This window comes from Pholcus phalangioides, unplaced genomic scaffold (assembly GCF_987345545.1).
Source record: "Pholcus phalangioides strain wild (caught in Gottingen) unplaced genomic scaffold, Ppha-v1.0 ptg000004l_1, whole genome shotgun sequence".
NCBI lineage: Eukaryota > Metazoa > Arthropoda > Arachnida > Araneae > Pholcidae > Pholcus > Pholcus phalangioides.
In genome coordinates, this window is record NW_028301597.1 from 989,999 (window position 1) to 1,010,468 (window position 20,470).

The 20,470-nt window shown below is 37.1% G+C and overlaps 1 protein-coding gene across 2 annotated transcripts in view; it reads left to right on the forward strand.

Annotated features, from left to right (window-relative positions):
• Window positions 1-20,470, forward strand: part of Lrp4 (LDL receptor related protein 4) — a 284,958-nt gene that overhangs the window by 48,721 nt on the left and 215,767 nt on the right. For both annotated transcript variants that reach the window (XM_089255230.1, XM_089255241.1), the window contains exon 2: window positions 16,253-16,402. In XM_089255230.1, the coding sequence (XP_089111356.1) occupies window positions 16,253-16,402 (150 nt within the window). The remainder of the gene's footprint in view (window positions 1-16,252; window positions 16,403-20,470) is intronic.

Consider the following 20,470-nt stretch of genomic DNA (forward strand, 5'->3'; position numbering starts at 1 on the left):
ACAAAATTTCAACGAGGTGGCTGAGAAACAGATGCCCATGTCCAGAACAAATGTGGATGTCGTATATTTTAAAAATACAGCAACCCAATTAAAAATGCAATTACAAACAATATACATACATGATAAAATATTATACAGTGCCAATAAAATATACTTATGGTGGTTTTACTCTAAGTATCGATAGCTTCTCGATTCACCCCAACATGTTTATTGTATTTCTTTTTTAAACGTGTCAAAAAAAACTGTGTTACAATTTACTACCTCCATGCGTATATAAGCCCTATTCCCTTTATTCACAACCCTATTAGAGAAACATTCCCTGCCAGACCATAACCTAGAATTGTTCCTCACCAATCGATACTGGTTTCCCCCTTGTAAAAGAAATGGGGATTCTGATGGCTGCTTTCAAAATAAAACTTGGTTTTTTTTTGATTGTAAAAAAGGGGCGACAGTTAAAAGGGGTTTATCGTAGAAATATGCGTACTTATACCATTTTCACTTCAAAATATGAAAGGCAGATGGCAGCACCAGTATAATACGAAACAAGCATAACTCTGACAACGTGAATACGTTAGGGTTTCGCAAATACACAACACGTTCCAGTATGTCCCAATTCGTTAGAAATTTTCCTGATGATTGTTCAAGAGGTGCACGAAGAAGGGGACAGAGCGTGGACCATGTTCTGATCTGGTGGTGGTTAAGAAGAAGGATGTAGTAGATAGGCTACATGCTTTGTAAACTGCAAAAATCATTCTAAAAAAATGCATGCAATTTTTTTTCGGAGATTTGATATTTCATTACATTTAGTGTCATATATGTTCAATAGATGGCGCAACAACATAAATTCGAGAAGTTTTTCTACAGATGATAATTCGTGTGTGCAATAAATCTCTTTCACTAGAAAAAGAAAAAGCCTCTCGATAAAGAAAATCTTTAGAAATAATCACGTGTTGGAATGAAACCATTCAATTATGCATTTCACAAACGGTAATTAGACAGATATTATCTGTGAACTCTAATTTTTGCATCAAATATCTACAAAGAAGTTTTTAATACTCAGTAAGAACTTAACGAATTTGAAGCAACTACATATGCTATACTAACGATCGGAAATTTTTTCTCATTCAACATAGGAATCGGAAAAATTCTGTAAGAAACATTTATTCAAAAATTCAACTTATATACAGAAAGCAATAGAATTCCGAAGAGAAATTGGTTATTAGAAAATTCGAGACTGTTAACTGAGTTTCAACATCTTGAAACAAAATTTTGAGTATCTTGTAACACAGACAGTTTATTTAAATTATTTCGAAACGCCTAATTGGATGACATTGTATCCATGCAATGTAATACTTCTTTTATTCAGATCTCGATTCGATTCATTCCGCAGTAAAGATCACAAAACACTTATTCTGTAAAGTATCACAGATATATAAACATGTACACGTACACTCAGTATCAGCATTTATTTTTCGTTTTTCCCCTCGACATCGTAAAACGTTGCTCGAGGCATTTGTAATCTCGCCAAGAACTAAGTGTTGCCGAATATCACAATATCCAGAACTCTTCTACTTCCCCGAGCGGGAAACGAATAGACCGAATATAAAGAGCCGAAGTGTGTAAATGGTGCATGGAGGAGGGATTCGGTACCTTCACCGACATGTGCATGAAGGCCAAAGTGAAGACTGAGGTACGAATCTAGTATTTTTCTACTAGAATTTCTTTCCCAACTTCCTCCAGAGAAGAGAGTTTCTCTTCATATGGAGAGAGAGAGAGAGTTCTCCAAAGCCCAGTACATACACACACAAACGCGACTGGTGATTCGGCGCTCATTTCAAGAACATTTAACTCTTTTGCCTGTCCGAAATATTGTAGCCGGCGGGCTGGAACGCCGAAGAGATAGATCGAGAGCGAGAGAAAGACCCAGAATGAGATAGAAATTGGAATTGGAGAGCGCGGTTCGGATGTGGACGGATGCGAGGCTTGCATTGGAGAGACGCGAAGGGGAAGGCAGGGGAAGAAGGTAGTCGTCGTCGGATGCCCAAGAGCAAGCAGGGTTCGCATCATTCCCACCAACTGCCGCCCCGTTGCTAAGAGACGTGTATACACGGGGTAGTGCGAAGACGCGTTCGGTGAGTGCAGTGACGTGGGAAGATGAGCTCCGGATCATGTGACTTCCTGGCCTTATAGCCCCAACTCTCTTTCCCCTTGTCTCATCTCTTCACTTTCCTCTCGATCTTTTCTGCTTTTGAACATCGTCTCTCTCTCTCTCTCTCTCCTGCCTTGTCGATTCTCTTTCCTGCCACACAATATTTTGCCCCTTCTTTTCCCATCTACTTTTTTTTTCGATTTGTGTGTGTGTTCAGTAGCCTGTCAGTAGCAGTAAACGATGAAACTGTTGTTCCTCTCTTTCGTGACTGGCCAACCAACCAAACTCGCTCGTATCTTCCCCCTCCCCCCCTCATCCTGAGCGAAACAAAGTTTCGACATGCGCATACACGCACGCGCAACAGACAAGAAATTATTAGATGGAACGTCTCGTCAATTTGTTCGAAAAAGTTCTGGTTTCTATCTTTTATTTATTTATTACTACAAGTACAATAGAACTTCTCTCAACCGTGTGATCTCCATATATCGGCCTGATAAAATTTCGTTCTTTATTTGATGCCATTGGTGATATTTTATTACATAAAACGATATATGTATGTGCAGTAATTTGTATAACCGTATTTTCTCTCCGCTTATAATCAGCGGTCTATGCATTAAAAAAAATTGAAACTTAGTGCGCGCTATACTGGGTGTCCCGTGAGTCCTGATGCGGCCTTCATCTTATCAACTGTTCATCAAAAAGGGATGTTTACGGAATACAAAAATGCTCAAAATGTATTCAAGAACCACTTTGTACTAGTTTCAAGGTTTTCAAGGTTTAAAATATAGTGTGCCATGATATAAAAACAAACCTAAATTTTTATATGGCCCCCCGTCCTCTAACTTCCAATTAGAAAGTTTTTGCGGTCACTCTCCTTAGGGCAACAAAAAAAAATTCAATGTTTCCAAATGCAATATTCACCGAGATATTTAAATTAACAAAATTCGCAGAAAAGTTCAGAAAGAACAGCATAAACTAACGGACAATTTTTTGCCTGATATATGCTGTTCTTTCCCAACTTTTTCCTAATTTTGGAATTCAAATATCTCAGCGAATATTGTATTTAGAAACACTGACTTTTTTTTGTTGGCCTCACGAGAGACAAGACAATAACTTTCTAAGGAAGAGTCTCGATGATTGCTTAATAATACTCAAAAAATTGTAAGTGCACAAACACACATTTCATCTAGAAAAAGGTAATAAATCCGCTGTCTGATCAAAGTTGATAAATTCCTTGAGATTTTATCAATGATGAATGTGTGAAATTTCTACATGCGGATTATATGCCACTGCGTGTAATACGATTATATTTTTGCTGTCAAAGAGAGAGAGAGAGAGGGGAGATTGAAATTGGCATTTGTGGATTATGAAATTACGGAATCAAAATTATAAATTATGCAAAAAACTACGGTAGGCAAGTCTTTATCGAACACATATAAGAAGGGTTTTTAGAAAGCATGGGTCACAAAATTTGATTGGTAACGAGTTAGAGGCCACTATCAAATGGATTGGCTCTTTATTTTAGTTTTTTTTTTTGCATTTGTAGTTTCAGATGAGATTTTGAAACAAGTGCCAGAAGTATAATTTTCCGTGACACGAATCTCCGTTATACTGTTTCAACCTTCGTTGATACAGCTTTCAGCAATAGCATATCGCTGTTTCTGCAGGGTAATAAAAACAACAACAACTACTACTACTATTAAATCACACACTCACCTTGTCCATATTCCTCTGCGGAACTTCTAACCAATTGGTACATGTTGGAATGTGCGTGTACATGTTGTGAACTTAATTGTGAAGTTTATTTCTGCATAATGCTTGTTATGTGTAGTGCTGCTATCTGCCATCAAGAGTTAGAAAAATAAAAACAACTACTTAATGTGTCTCCTAATAAAGATTAATTCGGGGGGGGGGGTATCTCATACAAGGCATACATTACTACTAGAGCCCGAAATGGGTTAATTTCGTTGCCAATTGATCCGAATTTTGCCGAAATTCGGACATTGGCCAGCCAGTTTACTAAGTGGCCGGAGATACCTGACAAAGTCAGATAACAAAAGACGAGATTCGGGTTTTTCGCTAAGTTGGCACATATTTTTTCGTGGTAATTGTATTCAGTTATCTATGTCAACCCATCATACCGCATTCACGATGCGGTAATCATTTCTGTTTTTTTTCTTCAAAATTTGCAGAAAAAACTATACATATTATTATTATTTTTATGAGTTCTTTCCCTCAAATTTCTTTTTTTTCCTCTAGTCACATGGAGCGCCAGGACCAAGATCGACCTTTGTTGGGGGAAGGGGGCACTATAATTTTCTTTCCGAGAAATTCTGAGGTACCATCCTTCAAAAGCATTTAAATCAACAGAAGTTGGTCAATATGTTATATAAAGGGTATTTTCTTTCGATTTTTCATTTTTTTTTACAAAAATGGTATTTATTTTATAATTTTTGGTTGGCCTGGGAGCGGGGGCACGGGCACCGTGAGCATTCCTCTTCGTACGCCTGCGTGGAGCTAATCCAATACGGCTAATATAAAAGCCCTGTATCACACGTTGGCGATGGAAAAAAAATTGATTTGGCGCCTACCGGACCGTCTTACACCAGCGCATCTAACCTTGGCCATTGATCTCCGGCCGCATCGCGAATTGGCTGGCCAAAGCCAGAATCGTTTCTGAAAATCGGACTTGGGTCGAAACTTTCGGCGAATTCGGACTTTGGCAGTAACATTTCACGTTGTACCATCGTGGGCCTGTTGCTCACAACGGCACAATTATTCAATCATTACACTCCACTCATAGTTAGAAAAATAGATGGCAGATACCAGCACTGCACATAACAAGCATTGCACAAAACAGACTTCACGTTAGGTTCACAACATACACAACATTACAAAATATACCTATCTGTTAGAAGTTTCGCAGAGGAATATAGTCGAAGTGCATGTGTGGTTCAGAGTAGTAGTATTAGTAACATTTTACATGGCTGCGAAATTAATTTCCAAAATGTTTCCAACTACGTCCTTGAACAGGATCTTTTCCGAATCAGTTGACCCCTGTCGGTCTCAATTTGACCTCTCCGCTGTAATGTAGTTATTAACCATTAGCTATATCACTTGTACAGTAATACTAATGATGAATAAAAGATCTGCACCCGAACAAACTAATTACCTATACTTGGAAGTTAATCAAGTTTTGCCAGAATTTCAGGAGGCCACGAATGTTTGTTATACGTCCAATAAAATAATTAAATCAGATGGAATACCTCAGGCCAGGCTGAGAAGAAAAGAAATTGTTAATTCGGGTATCGTTTTTCCAGGAGCAGAACATTCCACGACTAAGATGTGGTCGCCGCCAGATGTTTTCCAATGAATCCTCACTGCGAGAGCTTATTCGAGCTAATGATTTCGCTCTGTCTGATTAAGTGAGTCGAAGAAAAGATTAAGAACCGAGATAAAAAAGATATATATTTATATAAAGAGATAAAAGATAAGAAAAAAAAGGGGGGGGTATGGAGATCTTTTTAATACTTGTCCGTAATCAAGGATCAGGTCGCGGAATGGCGAAAGTTCGTTAACGGAAAGGAGGGACTCGAGTTAATTTCGCCTGTGGGAATTTTCCACCTTCCCTCCGCAATTAAGGACTTGGCCTTTCTTCGCTTATCCTCTCTTTTGATTCTGTATATGTACCGAGTTTCATCCAATTTGCCGTGTCTCTTTCATTTGATGGTTTATTTTTCTTTCTTTCTTTGTAAGCCCACCTTCTTACTTTAATCGTTTTCCAATGAAAAAAAAAGGAAAAGGATAAGTGAACCTTATCACCCTCTAAAAGTAAAAATAATGCGTGTTGAACGGAGCAAAATAAGATCGAGTTCAATCGGGTTATGATAGTCGGCAAATTAAAAAAGAACTAAAATAAAATATGTCGGTTTATTGCTGGTAAATTACTAAGAAATTTCTTTCAACTTTTAAGGATTTTTCTTTGCTTCAACCTTTTCACCATGTTCCTCTCGATCTGATAAGTCATTCCTGTATCCGTACTGCGGATGGCAACGACGGTATTCATCTATAGCTCTTCCAAGATGCTTGAGTTGTTTTTGCATGAAGTACAATTTGAATCAGCCGCGAGGAAGCTTAATATAATAATGAAAGACAAAGATATCTCAATGAGAACAAAAATTGAGATTTTAAATGCATTGGTCTTTCTTGTCGTCATGTGTGGATGTGAGAGCTGGACTCTCTCTTTCTCTCTACGGATAGCAGATAGAAAAATAATTGATTCCTTTGAACTTCGGTGCTGGAGAAGGATGCTTGGAATTCCAAATGGACAGATGAAAGGACTAATAAATCAGTGATCGAAAAAGTCATTTACTAATGAATTCAAAATTCAAGTTATTTCTTTTCTGAATTCATCTTCGTATTAATCAGCTCTTAAAACCTTTGTATGAATAGTTGAGACTGACATCACATACACACATCTTGAAATAAGTCGTCATCTTGTGGGAAAAAATGTTAGAAAATGTGAGATATTAGCTGAGTTAAGTTTGACTGTCCATGTACGATCCCGCGTTCAGCGCATATAAACTGTAAGAAAAGAAGTTCCTTGCTTCTGCAACGTAGTGGTTCTCAACCTTTGGAATCCCGCTGCCCGTTTCATTTGTTTTTGTATGAGCCCATCAAATACACGACTAATGGAAAATGACTGGGGGAAAGAAAGAGGTCAACCACTCGCCGCCCGGCGAGAAAAACAGGGCTAGTGCACTCGCCTGGCATACGAAAGGGTGCTTGTTCGATTCCCCACGGATTTGCTGTATCCGGCAGTGACGTTCATTCTATTCCAGTAAGAACATGAAATGCCTGACAATATCTCGGTAGGTCTACATCTAAGGCACGTGAAGGATAGAGGATGTATCTGTCATATTGGTCCAATTTTTATTGCATTGGTCTCCATCGGCAGAAAATCTGGATATTCGGAATCCTTATATTCCAAGCTCGATTTTTGCGTTTTTTTCGGGAGAAAAAAATCCCGGTAAAATGTAACTTCAATAACCGTAAAATAGAGTGTCGTTCGTAGGGAATCTACACACACACACACAGTATCAACAATAACAGTGCAACTACGAGGACCAAGATGTCAGATAGGTCAGACTGGTATTTTAAACGCTCTATCGGCATCCAAAAGTTGTGTCAGAAAATAGAGGACCGAATATTCTCCACCTTGTCATTGCACACCTCCTTCTCCTCCTAACCAAATTATAGCTCGCTGCTGTGTCTCAATGAAGAGATTTTAGCAGGTGGTCGAAAAAGACCTGGGCCACGCTGGAAGCTGTGTGTGTATGTGTTGTGAAGTTTGTTTTTGTGCAGTGGGGGGCTTGTTATAGTGCGGCCATCTGCCATCCATTTTTCTAATTATGAGTGAGATGTAATGATTTAATCATTTGTCATTGCACACCAGATCCCGATCTTAGTAGGGTGCAGAAGTGGCTTGACAGAAATTTTGCGTTCTCAGAGCTCCATGTTGGGTAATTTAGCGGCTGACATATCCGCTTAGATGATACCATGCTTCATCTATGAAAAACACATGATATAAAATAAATATGCCGTGATTACACTTAGCCATCCTGTTCAGAGTTATAAAAAATAAGATAAATTTCTTAGATATTCGTGAATATAGTACAGCATGAGGTACAATTATTAAACTGGATACATTGTGTTATGATAAACGGTTTTTTAATCTAGCAATGTGATTACAATTTCTTTGAGTTGTTTATTTTAAAAGACCACAAATATAGGCTACTTCACTAAATACCAACTCTGGCCATATCGCTATATTGAAATTTACTGTCATTAATGCGATGGGTTGGAAACGAAGGCGCTGTCTATCGGCGGTCGCCTTCATTTCGTTAGGGAAAATATCTTATCTATATCTTCCCTCGGGTCCGAAACCGAGACCATGACAGCAATCTTCACGGTGATAGACGAGCATCTTACCACCACGCCACTCGGGCGCTTGCAAGTATAGGCTAGTCCATGTTTTTCATTTATTTTTTAATCTTACCAACTATTGTTACTTATTCTACGAAGTGGTATCTAAGATACTATAATACGAGCATTTTTATCAAAGTGGTACCCTTCCATTATACCCGAGAGAAATATTGGGTTTCGCTTTCAGATACTTGCCTGAACTTTTCTCGTTATTTCTCCGCGTGAAAGCGTTAGCGGGAAAAGCATTAACGTTGCTAGTTTTCATGTGCCAGCCAGAAATGAAAAGCGTCTTCAGCAGTTTTCACTCTCAGTAGATTATGAAACTTGAGTTTACCTGCTCTAAAAGTCTTTACGCGAAGGTTAATTTACATATTTCAAAGCGTTTCGCTGCTGGAGCTAATTTTCCTCGCCATCCCTCCCACCTCTTCTTCAGAACATGTTCCGTCAAAAATTAGTTTTTAATATCACTTGAATAATATAATTGCTGGGAAAGCATTTCCGCGCTGCTCCGACAGTCTTTATGTATGAAATTCTCGTGACCAACAATAAATTCCTCGAATGGAAATGCGAGTCCCCTGAAAGGGTTTAACGTACCGCGTGGCTAACACGAATGCATATTGTCCAGTGAATTTGAATAACCACGCTCAGGTGGACAGTGCAATTGTCCATAACTGAATTTTTCCGATGGATCGAATTGCAATGGGTAATAAATTGAATTTCATGCACTATAAACAATATTATTAATTAGGTAAACAATTTTTTTAACAATAACTTTAAAATTAGAAATGTTATGATCAAGGCCCGGATGTTGTTGACCTAAAAAATTCTAAAAAAGTGACCATAAAAAATGCCCTAAACACTCGAAAAGAATTTCCTAAAAATGGCAACATGTATCAGAATAAAATTAAGTTCTTGAAAAAACCAGTTGTGTTCAAAAGTTTAAGATAAATGTTTCAAGAAGAACAAAATCAGATTTTTTTTTTCTTCTGTCCTCTCCCCCCCACACCCCCAACAATACGTTTCATCAAAAATAACCAATAGAATTTCCCTAATAAAATGTTTGTTATTTTTGAATAGGTTATGCAATCTGAAAACGAAAATATACAAATATGTACAGAGAAAATATATTTATCCACTCTGTGAATAAAAAATAGTATGTATATTCAAAAATTTATTCTAAACGCATCTGCATAGAATAAATATTTAAAAAAAAAACTGAAACAGAGTGAGTTAGTTCCTCTTTTGTCTCGAAATTTTCGGACTTTCCCGTCGAGACAGCAGAAATTTTTCTGAGTGTATCAAGTCCACTGTTTTTTTCCAATCACTTCGTCGAATTTTGCTATAACAGATTGTCCTACCCCGCTTTTGGCAACCTAAGAACTTCTTACTGACTTTATACAGCGGAGAGCATCAATAAGTTCCATGTCTTTTTTCTGTTAGGACTGGATAAAGTGGAAACCAAATTACTGAAGTTTGATCTTATGTGCTGCAACTGTCCTTCAAAATTCCCTTGCCAAAACAAAGTTTTGTGAAATTTTAATGCATGCAGCACTTCTTTATGGAGCTCATTTCGTATGGACCTGACTATTTGAAAATTTTCACTGTAGAATATGCAAGCATTTAGCCATGTTCCCCATCGTGTAATCACAGGCTTTAGAACACGGCAGAGCTAGTGAAGGAGCTTTCGCTTTTAAAGCCAAACGAGTTTTTTCGATAACGAGATTTCACAAAAACACTTTTCACGTCGGAAAGAAGATGGTCAACGTTCAAATAGCGTGATCGAATTTCTTCACAAATGCTATGCATTGCGTGAGCAAGTCAAGTTACATGTACAGCTTTTGGATAGAAGTTTCTGATCGCTCAGGAAAGTAAAATATTATTGTGCTCCACATCATTTGGCCGCAAAACATTGGTGCTTTTGTCAAAAAGTGATACAGTGAGTCAAAAAAAAAAAAAAAATAAGTCAGCTGAGTCTCTCAGCATACTTACTTAATAGCCGTATTTATATGGTCCCATTAATAGACATTTTCTCCCATTACGATGATGGCCTGACTTAGGATGGCAATATTTTTGCTGGCATCTATAGCATCTATACAAAATACTACAAAAGACCGATTGCCCAACGAGGTGGTTGAAAGAAAGTGCCCATAAAAATATGGATGTCAAATATAACCAAAATACAGCAACCCAATATAAAAGCATAAAGTATCAGGAAAGAAAAAAACTATATAAAGTTATATATAAATATAATTTATGTAGTTTTAATTAAATTATATATATACTTGTATTATAAGTTAATATAATAATATGAACTATATAATATTTATAACTGTAACAATTATTACCATACCCATAAAAAAGATTATGGTTGTCTTATCTAAGTATGGGTAGCTTCTCGATTTATCCCACTATGTTTATCGTACTTCTTTTTAAACGTGTCAACATAATATTAAACTTATTAATTTTTTTTTCAAATTAGTTTAAAAAAAAGTTATTTATATTCCGACCTCTACAAAAGCTGCAAAGAAAGGCAGCCTCAACATGTTCTTAGGTATTTTTACGTATAATCCATGAAGTATTACGCAGTAAAATACAGTAATAACTCATGTTCTCCCCCCCCCCTCCTCCGCATTCTTAGCGAAGATTTCTCATACTAAACCACTATGTTATGAATGAAACTTGCATAAGCTTTGTTATATATGACAGGATTCATAACATTATATGAGCCTTTTGATTCAAGTTAGAAGAATCACTATCATTTACCGCAACTAATCTATGGAATAGAAATTTTCATACATGAATTGAAAAATTCAAAGATATGAGATGAAATTAATGTTTATGAAAGAAGAATTATTACTTTTATTTTGAAATGTTGCAGCCAAGAATAAAATGAAACTAATCCTACGAAAATTAGTTCTTTTTTTCCCTCATATCATTATTTCAATTTATTCTCTGCATTAGAGACAAATTTATGAGGAAAAATCCAAACATATTCAAGTAAGTATTTTGGAAGTCACGCAAACAATTTCTCCCTGTGGAATTGATGATAGTCAAATCATCATTGATGAACATTTCCTTTAAGAAAATTATTCAAGGCAAATGATTTTCTTATATTTTTTAATGCACTGGATTTCTATTTTCCATCTAGTTATTATTTACACTGTTATCTAATAATCTTTCTTGAATTTCAATAAATTTTAGTTTTATTTTCCTACATGGATGCTGTATAAGATGACCTCATGATCTTGTCCAATCATCTTTTTTTTCATGCTGAGGATTTTTCAGTATAATATTTTCCCCTAATTTAAGTGTTTCATAAACTTAGTGACGCAGAAAGCGAAAGCATTCTTTTTTCCGATACTATTTTAGCACTATGTATACTCATCATCATACCAAGAAAAAAAAATATGAATTACTACAATGAATGTGAAATATTTCGCAATATGACTTTATCTTAGCTTTATATTTAGTAATAAACAAGAGCGATTTTCACACACCAAAATCGTGTATTCAAAGTGAAGAAACTCCGTATCTTATACCATGTTCTGTGCAGTCACGTAAGTACTACTGTGATGCGGTAATTCAAGGTTGATCCACTACGAACATGATCGTCTGCAGTTTTCAACTTTTTAGCCCGAATCGGTACAGTTGTGGTCGGCTGAATTTGGTTTCTGTGGTTTTCCAAATCGAAACACAAATAAAAGCCGATCTACCTAATAGAAAGCCTCGCAACAGACCTGTTACAACGGTAAAAATATTAAATCACTACATTCGAAATTTCAAGTGCAGATGATAACAGTAACTTCTCACGCAACACTTGATACGTAAGCAAATTATTAGGTACGCCCACTTCTAGCATAGCTCCTATACTCCCAGGGACAGGCTTAAGTATTTTGCTGCTCGGTGAAAAAACAGCTTTGCGGATCTCAAAATCGGGTACATATTCCCATTCCCCCAGTGTCCCTGACGCACGCCGGGTTTAAATTGAATCGAGAATGACTATCAAACTAATATTTCACGGTCATGAAAAAAAAAGTGTCATTCGGCAATAATTTTGTATATTAATGTCCGCTGCCCAGTGAAAATATTGTGAGTGTGTCATCAGAACCACTGCTCTAGAATATTTATATGCAGAAGACCCATGGTGGAAAGGTTTGTCGGAGCTAGAGAACCGATTATCGCTATTCAGGGCTGAAACTACACGGTCTTTCAGCCGGAGCAAACATGAATTTTGCTTCTCTCGCGTAATTTTGATTAATAAGTGGTTAAAGGAAGAATTTAGCGCCCCCTCTGGTCTAGTGCCCAAGACACAAGATCCAACTGCAGCCCTCCTCTTGGCTGGAATAGAAGAAGGCTCTAACACATTACCCTAGCCAGAAGGGTCTGGATACTAGGGTTTTATTTTTTTATTTTTTATTTTTTTTGCCTTTGACAGAGTTTTAAGCTATTAGTTAAGAAGTCAAAATCAAAATTAAATGAAAGTATTTTTGACCCGTTTTGCGGCCCTAAAATTTAGTAGACCGGTGCAGCGCTACCCTTCGCACCAGCTCAAGTCCGAGACATTTTACCCACTGAGAGTAAAGTAAATTTTCTACAAAGTTGATAGAGCATTTGTTTTTGCTCCAAGTAAGAGAAGAAGAAAGCATGAATGTTGATTTGGCATTGGCAAACAGTACACCCCAACACAAAAATGCATTCACTACACATTCACTATTAAAACTGGACATGCCCATTCAAGTTTCACCAACAAAGTACTTCCCAGTACTTTTCGATAGTACTCTCCTATTTCGGTTTAAAACTTCAGTAAATTGGCTCCAAGGTTATGCAAAGTTGGTAAACACAGAAAGTATGTGATATATATACAAGAGGCTTCTTCTCATCCTTTCAAGTTTCTCGAAATAAATAAATATTTAACGAGAATTCAAACTAGTGTGTTTTGCATTCGATGAATCGGATAAATAAATATCCCGTATTTACACATTTTCTTTGAATCCCCCCCCCCCCTCATTTGAATATTCATTTCAGATTACATCTTTTCTGTGTGTATAATGTTCTCGAGAAATGATTGCCGTCCTTGATCCTTCCCTTGAAACGAAGTACTATCCTTAATTTTTTCTTTCATCTTAGAACGAGCGAGTCCCTTTTGCCCTTTTAAAAAGAATATCGTAATCATCAGCAACACATCGGCTCTTCTTAAACAAGTCGCTCATTATTCACGCTTTAACGTAAATTTTCTTCGGCTGCAGCGGCGACGGCGGCAAAAATAATACGTCTTTTAAGGCGGTGGAAAAGTCGGAATATATTATATTTGCTCTCTTTCGTTCGGAAACAACCCCCGATGCGTTTATCCGAGTGTCGTCATCGTCGTCTCTCTCTAAAGCAAAATGAATGGAAGCTTCTCTTAAACACTCTCAAGATAAATACTTTCGAATCCCATCGGGGAAGAAAAAAATCATGGAGAAAGTCTCTCTTTTGTAAGAAATATCGAGTTTAGAAAAGACTTCGAGGTGCTTATCGCTTTATATTTATGAATGATATCAGATATCTCATTCTTTTATGAATTTAATTCTAACATGCTTCTAGATAATATTATCTCTATATTGACACTACCGTTATCGTCATATTAGTTTTACTTCATCCGTTTTACGTTATGTATCGTGATGTTGGGATAAAGCATTAGAAATACTTTTTAAAGACTGAAATGATGAATAAAAAAAAACCACGACTCTTCATCAATCGTAATGACATTAGTAAGCATACTGTATCGTACAAAAGAAATGGAATAAAACGGACATATGCTGCCCTCTATCAAAAAAATATGTAATTTTATTTTTCAAGAAGAATCGTTGACCGGTTTTTAACCGGATCGCTTCACGAATAAAAAGATGAAAATATTATAAATAAATAAAAGATATATAAGAATGAAATCATATCAAAATTTTCTAATCGTTTTTCGAGACTTGAGATGTTTATTTAATTTACTATTTACTTAATTTATAATACTATCTAATACTAATTTATAATTAGTTACTTGGTGACGCTAAAAGTCATATGCGGTGTTTGTTTTTTTTGATTTTTTGCATGTTTCAGTTTTTGCTGCGTTTTTAATTTTTTAAAATAAGCATTTTATGGCAACATGGGGTGGTTGAAAGCTCTACTGCAGTGGTTCTCAAAGTAGGCGTGGCTACATTGGTCATGGATGTTACGTTATTAGGAGTTGATGTGTGACCATTGAGTTCTTTGAAATGATTCATTTTTAGACCATTTTGGGAGTGTTAGTTTATCTTCATTTATCTTCATCTTAGTGTATAAATCTTTTATATTCATCCGAAGATAAACGGTGACAAGGCCAAAAGAGTCGCATGTGGAAAGAGTTTGAATACCACTGGTCTTTTGATATTTTCATTATGGCTTTTATTGCAATCTGTGTATTTTTATTTATGTTACAATTATTTGTTTAAGAATGAAGGCAGTGCGTGCGTGTTGTTCAATTAAGTATAAATATAAGTGATAAAAATAAGTTTATACAAATTTTTTAACGCTCTGACCGGTTTGTTTGGTTAATTTTATCTGTTGTCGTGATGTTAAAGAACATATTGTAAGTATAATTTATGATTTCAATAAATTTCTTGCGCATTTTACTTAGGCATTTTTTTCGTGACAAAAAATGCCTGATACCAGTTCCGCAATCAGTACATTGTATCAGAAAGGGAAACGAAATTGTAACGTCGCAAAATCTCTTGGTATAGCCTGTTCATTTGTCTCAAGGGGCAATTAAGCGATTCCAGGTGCCAGGTCATGATGGTGACCATCCAGGTCGAGGAAGAAAAAGCACTGCCGACAGAACTAGGAACTGCCAGCTCATCAAAATAATGTCATTCGGGATGCAAGTCTCAATGAGAAAGATCACCCTTGAAACTGACAATAACCAAGCATATGTGCATTTGATAGCAACACAAGAACTGGCACCGACGGCTTACCAATTCTGAAAGTGTCAACTGACTCAGTGTTCTGAAAGCAAGTATGGCTAAACAGATGTCGTGAACTGCCACGTTAGGTCGCTGGTAACCGATGGAGGAATATTGTTTTCACAGGTTGAAAGGTCTTCACAATCGAGCAAGCGCACAATCATCAAAACGACAGACATTGGTCTTCAGATATTCCAGCAGGCTCATCAATCATTCTTCAATGACATCAAAACTTTCAATCCGCTATGATTTGGAATGGAGTTTGTTCCAATGGAGAGACGCCTCTCGTTTTTGTGGAAAAAAGAGAAACTCGATCAGCATCTTTACCAGAAAGATATTTTTGCAAGCTGTTGTACTTCCATAATGTCAAAAACATTTTGGAAAAGACGTTTGGACATTCCAACAAGATTCATCGCCAGTACGCAAAGCGAAAGGTATCCACCAGTGGGGCAAGGCTCATTTTCCTGATTTCATCACATCTGCTGAATAGCTACCACATTCCCCTTGTTTCAATCCGATGGATCGCAGCATGTGGTCCATTTGAAGAAAACGGCTCGTGCTCAGAGGTATCAAAGTTTGGCATCGCTGAAGAAAGCTCCGAATCGGAAATGGGATAAACTTTCTAACGAAGAGGTGCTGCGCGAAACTCAAAATTTTGCAAAGCGTTTGAAGCTTTGTATCGCAGCTAAAGACAGCTATATACTTTAAATTCAAGTTAATGGGGTTGTTAACAAATGTATGTTTATGCTACGAATTGTCAATTTGTTGTAATCAGAATTAATAAAAAGATCATCTGGAAAAAGTGTTGTATACAGCTATTCTTTGTCACCCTGTATAAGAAATAGAATCAGAACTATTGAGACGAACTATCAGAATAGCGTTGTATCTAAATTTTACGTGGATTTTATTTACGCGCATAAATAACCGTATTGTGTCCGCAGATTTGCCAAAATGGACATTGCAAATGCAGTCGATGCAGGTGTTCCTTATGCCGAATAATTAGCGCGCGCGAAAGGGAGTATTGAATCTCGGACATACGAACGAACAGAAGTAATTAGTGTAATCGGCTTGCAATTGGACGAACGCGTCTTTCACATTTGTCTCGATCGAACCCAATATCTAATGTATTCTATCTTTCTCTCATTGTCAGGTTTGCCTTCCCGTACGTTACCCTGCAACTGCAGCCAGAACCACTTCTCCTGTACAACGACGCAGTACGGCAACTGTACTTGCATTCCGGTGAGATGGCGATGCGACGGAGACGACGACTGCGGTGACGGAAGCGACGAACGAGAATGTGGTAAGAATCACTCGTTTTGCTCCAAAACATACGTTTGCCGCTCTTTCTCTCGACTTCTCCCTTCCGCTCATTAACTATTCATAAACTCGCGGCAGCTTGTCACCTGTTGGTGATGAGAACGGTCCAAAGCGTCGGAGCGATAAATCTTTCGGGTTCATTGAATAAAACGACTTTTCGAAACTCCGCTTTCCAACCACCGATATCCATATACTTAATGGAATTCATAAGTGTTCCGTGAAAATAGTAGCGGTGGTGGCGGAGACTCTTCGTCATTTATATACTAGTTAACTCACGAGTCAGGTTTTGAAAGGTGTCCAGCGTAACTGTGCATAGACCAGTATTTGCAATTCAAATAAAGAGGCGGGATCTTCCACAGAGCCCGGTTAATTTTCGGTGGCATTTATATGGCGAATAATGCTTGTGACGAATAACCGCACACAATGACGTCCTCAAATAATAGTTACACTGGATAGGAATGACAGTCGTTGTTTCCTCTTGAACGAATACAACAGACACTTTGAAGTCCGGTGCCATTATCTTTCCATACAGAAATGTCACTTCTCTCACCACGCTACTAAATTAATGATGGTAACTTAAACTACAACGCAGTTTTCGACTTGAATAATAGTCTCAATTAGTCTATTTTAATGTATCGTTACAGTGAAAATAGAAACAAATAATTCTTCTGAATATATTGAGATAAATTTTGATACGTAGAGTGTCGATAATTCGTTATGAACTTGACCGGGACCACCTCCGATTATCCTAAAAAAAAATTAACAACTGGGAAAGGCTCCCTACATTGATTTTATGGTAAATATATAATGTAGTATACAGTGATGCTTTGGCTAACGAAGATGATCCGTTCCGGAATCACGTTCGTTAGTCGAAATCTTCGTAAGCCGAATCGTGATTCATATATTTTTCTATGAAAAATCGTTTGATCGGCTCCAGGTTCTGCCAAAAATTTAAATTAGTAGTTTATTAATTAATTAAATTAGTAGTTAATTAAATTAAATAGTTTTTTAAAACCCCGGGGAACGCTATAAAAAAGATACAACCCAATTTAGTCTACTGAAGCTGGTGTTGGCGCGCTAAAAAGTCCAAAATATGCAAATGGGTATGCACTTATGCATTCGCATATAATCCGGGCTCTAGTAATGACCAAACACATCATTGAAAACGCCATCTTGTTTGCTTCAACTTCGTCATTTCTTGCCGTAAGTGCCAAATGTAAAAATAAAAATATTTTTCAGACGAAAAAACATTTGTTCAACCACACTTTTCTATGATAAAATTAAACCTCCGTATCATTAGTGTGACCTAGCATTCCACAAGCAAATCTCCGTTGTAACACACAGGGTGATTCATAAAGAACTAAGTATACAGAGTTTCCAGATACTGTAAAACCGTAACAGTTGAAGATGCGTACCACAACTGCAACCCGTTGGGTAGCTGTATTCATAAAGTTTGTGAACACATCTTTTATACAACTTGATATAATTGTTTATTATTGGTGTCCGGTGTATACACACTATACGGATCACACTATAAAATCTTTGACGTGTCAATAAATTCTGGTTTTGCCGAAGATGCTGCTTGGATCCCACCCCCCCCCCCTCTCATTTTGAGGGGTCAAACTGCTTACATTGCTTCTTGCGGCAGAGCCTGGGTGTTTCACGGTTTCTCCGATTTCTCCGGTAGAGTTGCAAGTTCTTTAATTCATCAAAACGAAATCCGTAACTCTATTGCAACGACATTTTGCAATTACGTACTTCCAACCAAAGACAACAACATCGGAAAAGAACCGTGATAGTTTTCTCGTGCAAAAAGGTGGTCTATGGGTTCTTGACCCATGGATCGCTACTGAAACTTGGGAAGCAGGGGCATCTGACATGAGTCGTTTAAATCCACTAATAGCCATCTAGCTCTTGAGCTTTGTGTCCCGACCCAAACTTGATTCGCCGTGGCTTCCTAGATGAATTGTACAAATCAACTTATATAGTCCTGTCAAGGCGCATTTAATATACCGTGCGGACTCATCGCTCTCCATTCTAGAGTGTCAAAACGCGTTTTCTGTTCGAAATGACGTCTAAAAGCCCGTTTACACGTGTGAAGTGATTTAATGGTTAACTAAATTTTAAGCGGAAAGTTCTCTAAGAAAAGTGTCCACACGTTAAGTAGCATATGTGCTCATTGGATAATTTTAAAACGAGGCGCACATGCGCATAGGCTTACTTAACCGAAAAAAATAGAATCAGGTTTATTTACTAAACAAATAAACCACTTGTGGACTAAGTCACTTAACACCTAAACGGCTTGTAAACTGCCCCCCCCCCTTAACGTCTGCCTTACATTTTAAAGCAGTACTTGACAACTTAAAATTTAGTTAAATACTCAATCACTTGCCGTGTGTAAACGGTCCTTTATCGTAAAAAACGGCATAGGGAACAGATGTTGACTGTAGCGATAATACTGACATCACACTTCACACAAATATCAAATATGGTAGATGAACCAGCCTGGGTTTTCCATTAGCCAAGTATTTTTATAAATGTACTGATACGTGTAACTGGTTTCTCTAATTAAGAAAACAAACAGTCCTATGGGCCACGAAGCTGATCTTGTTGTTGGTTTTAGGTCGCGGCTAAACAAGAACCCCCTCCGGTCTATACACTTTTTTTTGGACACAGCACTAGAACATACTAGTCACGTGACATGTGTGATCACATACGTCGTTTCCCTGAGTAGCGGGACGCAAACTTTATAAATGCATGTACTTAATGGATCGCATTTGTGGTCCGCATCTTCAATTGTTACAATTTTACAGGTTCTGGAAACTGTATACTTCTTTATGAGTCACCCTGTATTTTGCAACAGATACTTATACGCGGAATGATGCAGGTTTAATTTTATCATCGAAAAAAAGGTGGTTGAACAAAGGTTTTTGTTTGAAAAATATTTTTATACATTTATTATATTTGGATGGCAATTTTCGAGAATGTGTTTGGTGTTTTCCAGCGGGTGAATTTATTATTGTTTATGAGGATTTTGTATAGTTGTCTAATTGTCTAAAGCAGGTATTACACTATAAAGTTTGATAAAAGTTATTTTATAAAACTTAAAAAAATAGAATCAATTAACGTATCAGTTACATTCGTGAATGCAACCAACAGATTTATTGGGTGTTTTTTTTCTTTATGAAGTCACTCTGTATTAGCTGAGCACTCAAACTGCGATTTATTTAGCTGATATTTGAATGCCGTTGGAAAATATTTTTGCTCAGAAATCACCAAGGAAACGGATAAAAATACAAAATTCCTAATGCATTTTCGAATGGTTATGGGTGCCGTCTTCTGAGGGAAAAATATAACCAATCTCACGCTGACCGGGAATCCCACTTGGGTTGGTTACCGAATCTCAACTCCCGGTTACTCAACGTCGTGGTCAGTGGTCTTGGCCACGACGTTTGAAGTGAGCAGACGTTTTTTTTTTTTTCTGCTAAGCACACAAGATTTCTGAGTATTGTTGTGGGCGAAGTTTATTTACTCTTCCATAGAATTTTTTTTAGTCTTAAATTTTCAAGCCTTTAATTCCTTAAGGTTTATGTTTTTATGCAAAATAAACGTGGGAGCATCATCAGTGTAAACACTGCAAGCCTCTAAAATTATGTTTTGGTGGTTTTTTGTAAGATAGGAGGGAAAAATAAGTCAAAAATACGGTAATTTGTATAATTCAAACTGACATTTTTTTGCAGGTATCCACGCCACTTGGCGCATTATTTACGGATGCATTTTTCTGAATAATCCCGATAATGTTTGTTTCTAACACATTCTTGTGGATATAAGAAGGAGATGCGGGAGATGCTTATGGGAAAATGGTGTCACACCGCCACGGATCAGAATTACCTGACTGAAACGACGAAAGGATAATATGCTTTTCTGTATTCGGAAAAAAAAAAGACAAAAGGAGAACATCGGTATAAAGATGTGAACCGTTTTGTTTATAACGTCGTCCTCAAAGCGTTAAGCTCATTACCAAAAGGTTTTTTCGAAAGCATCTCTTCTC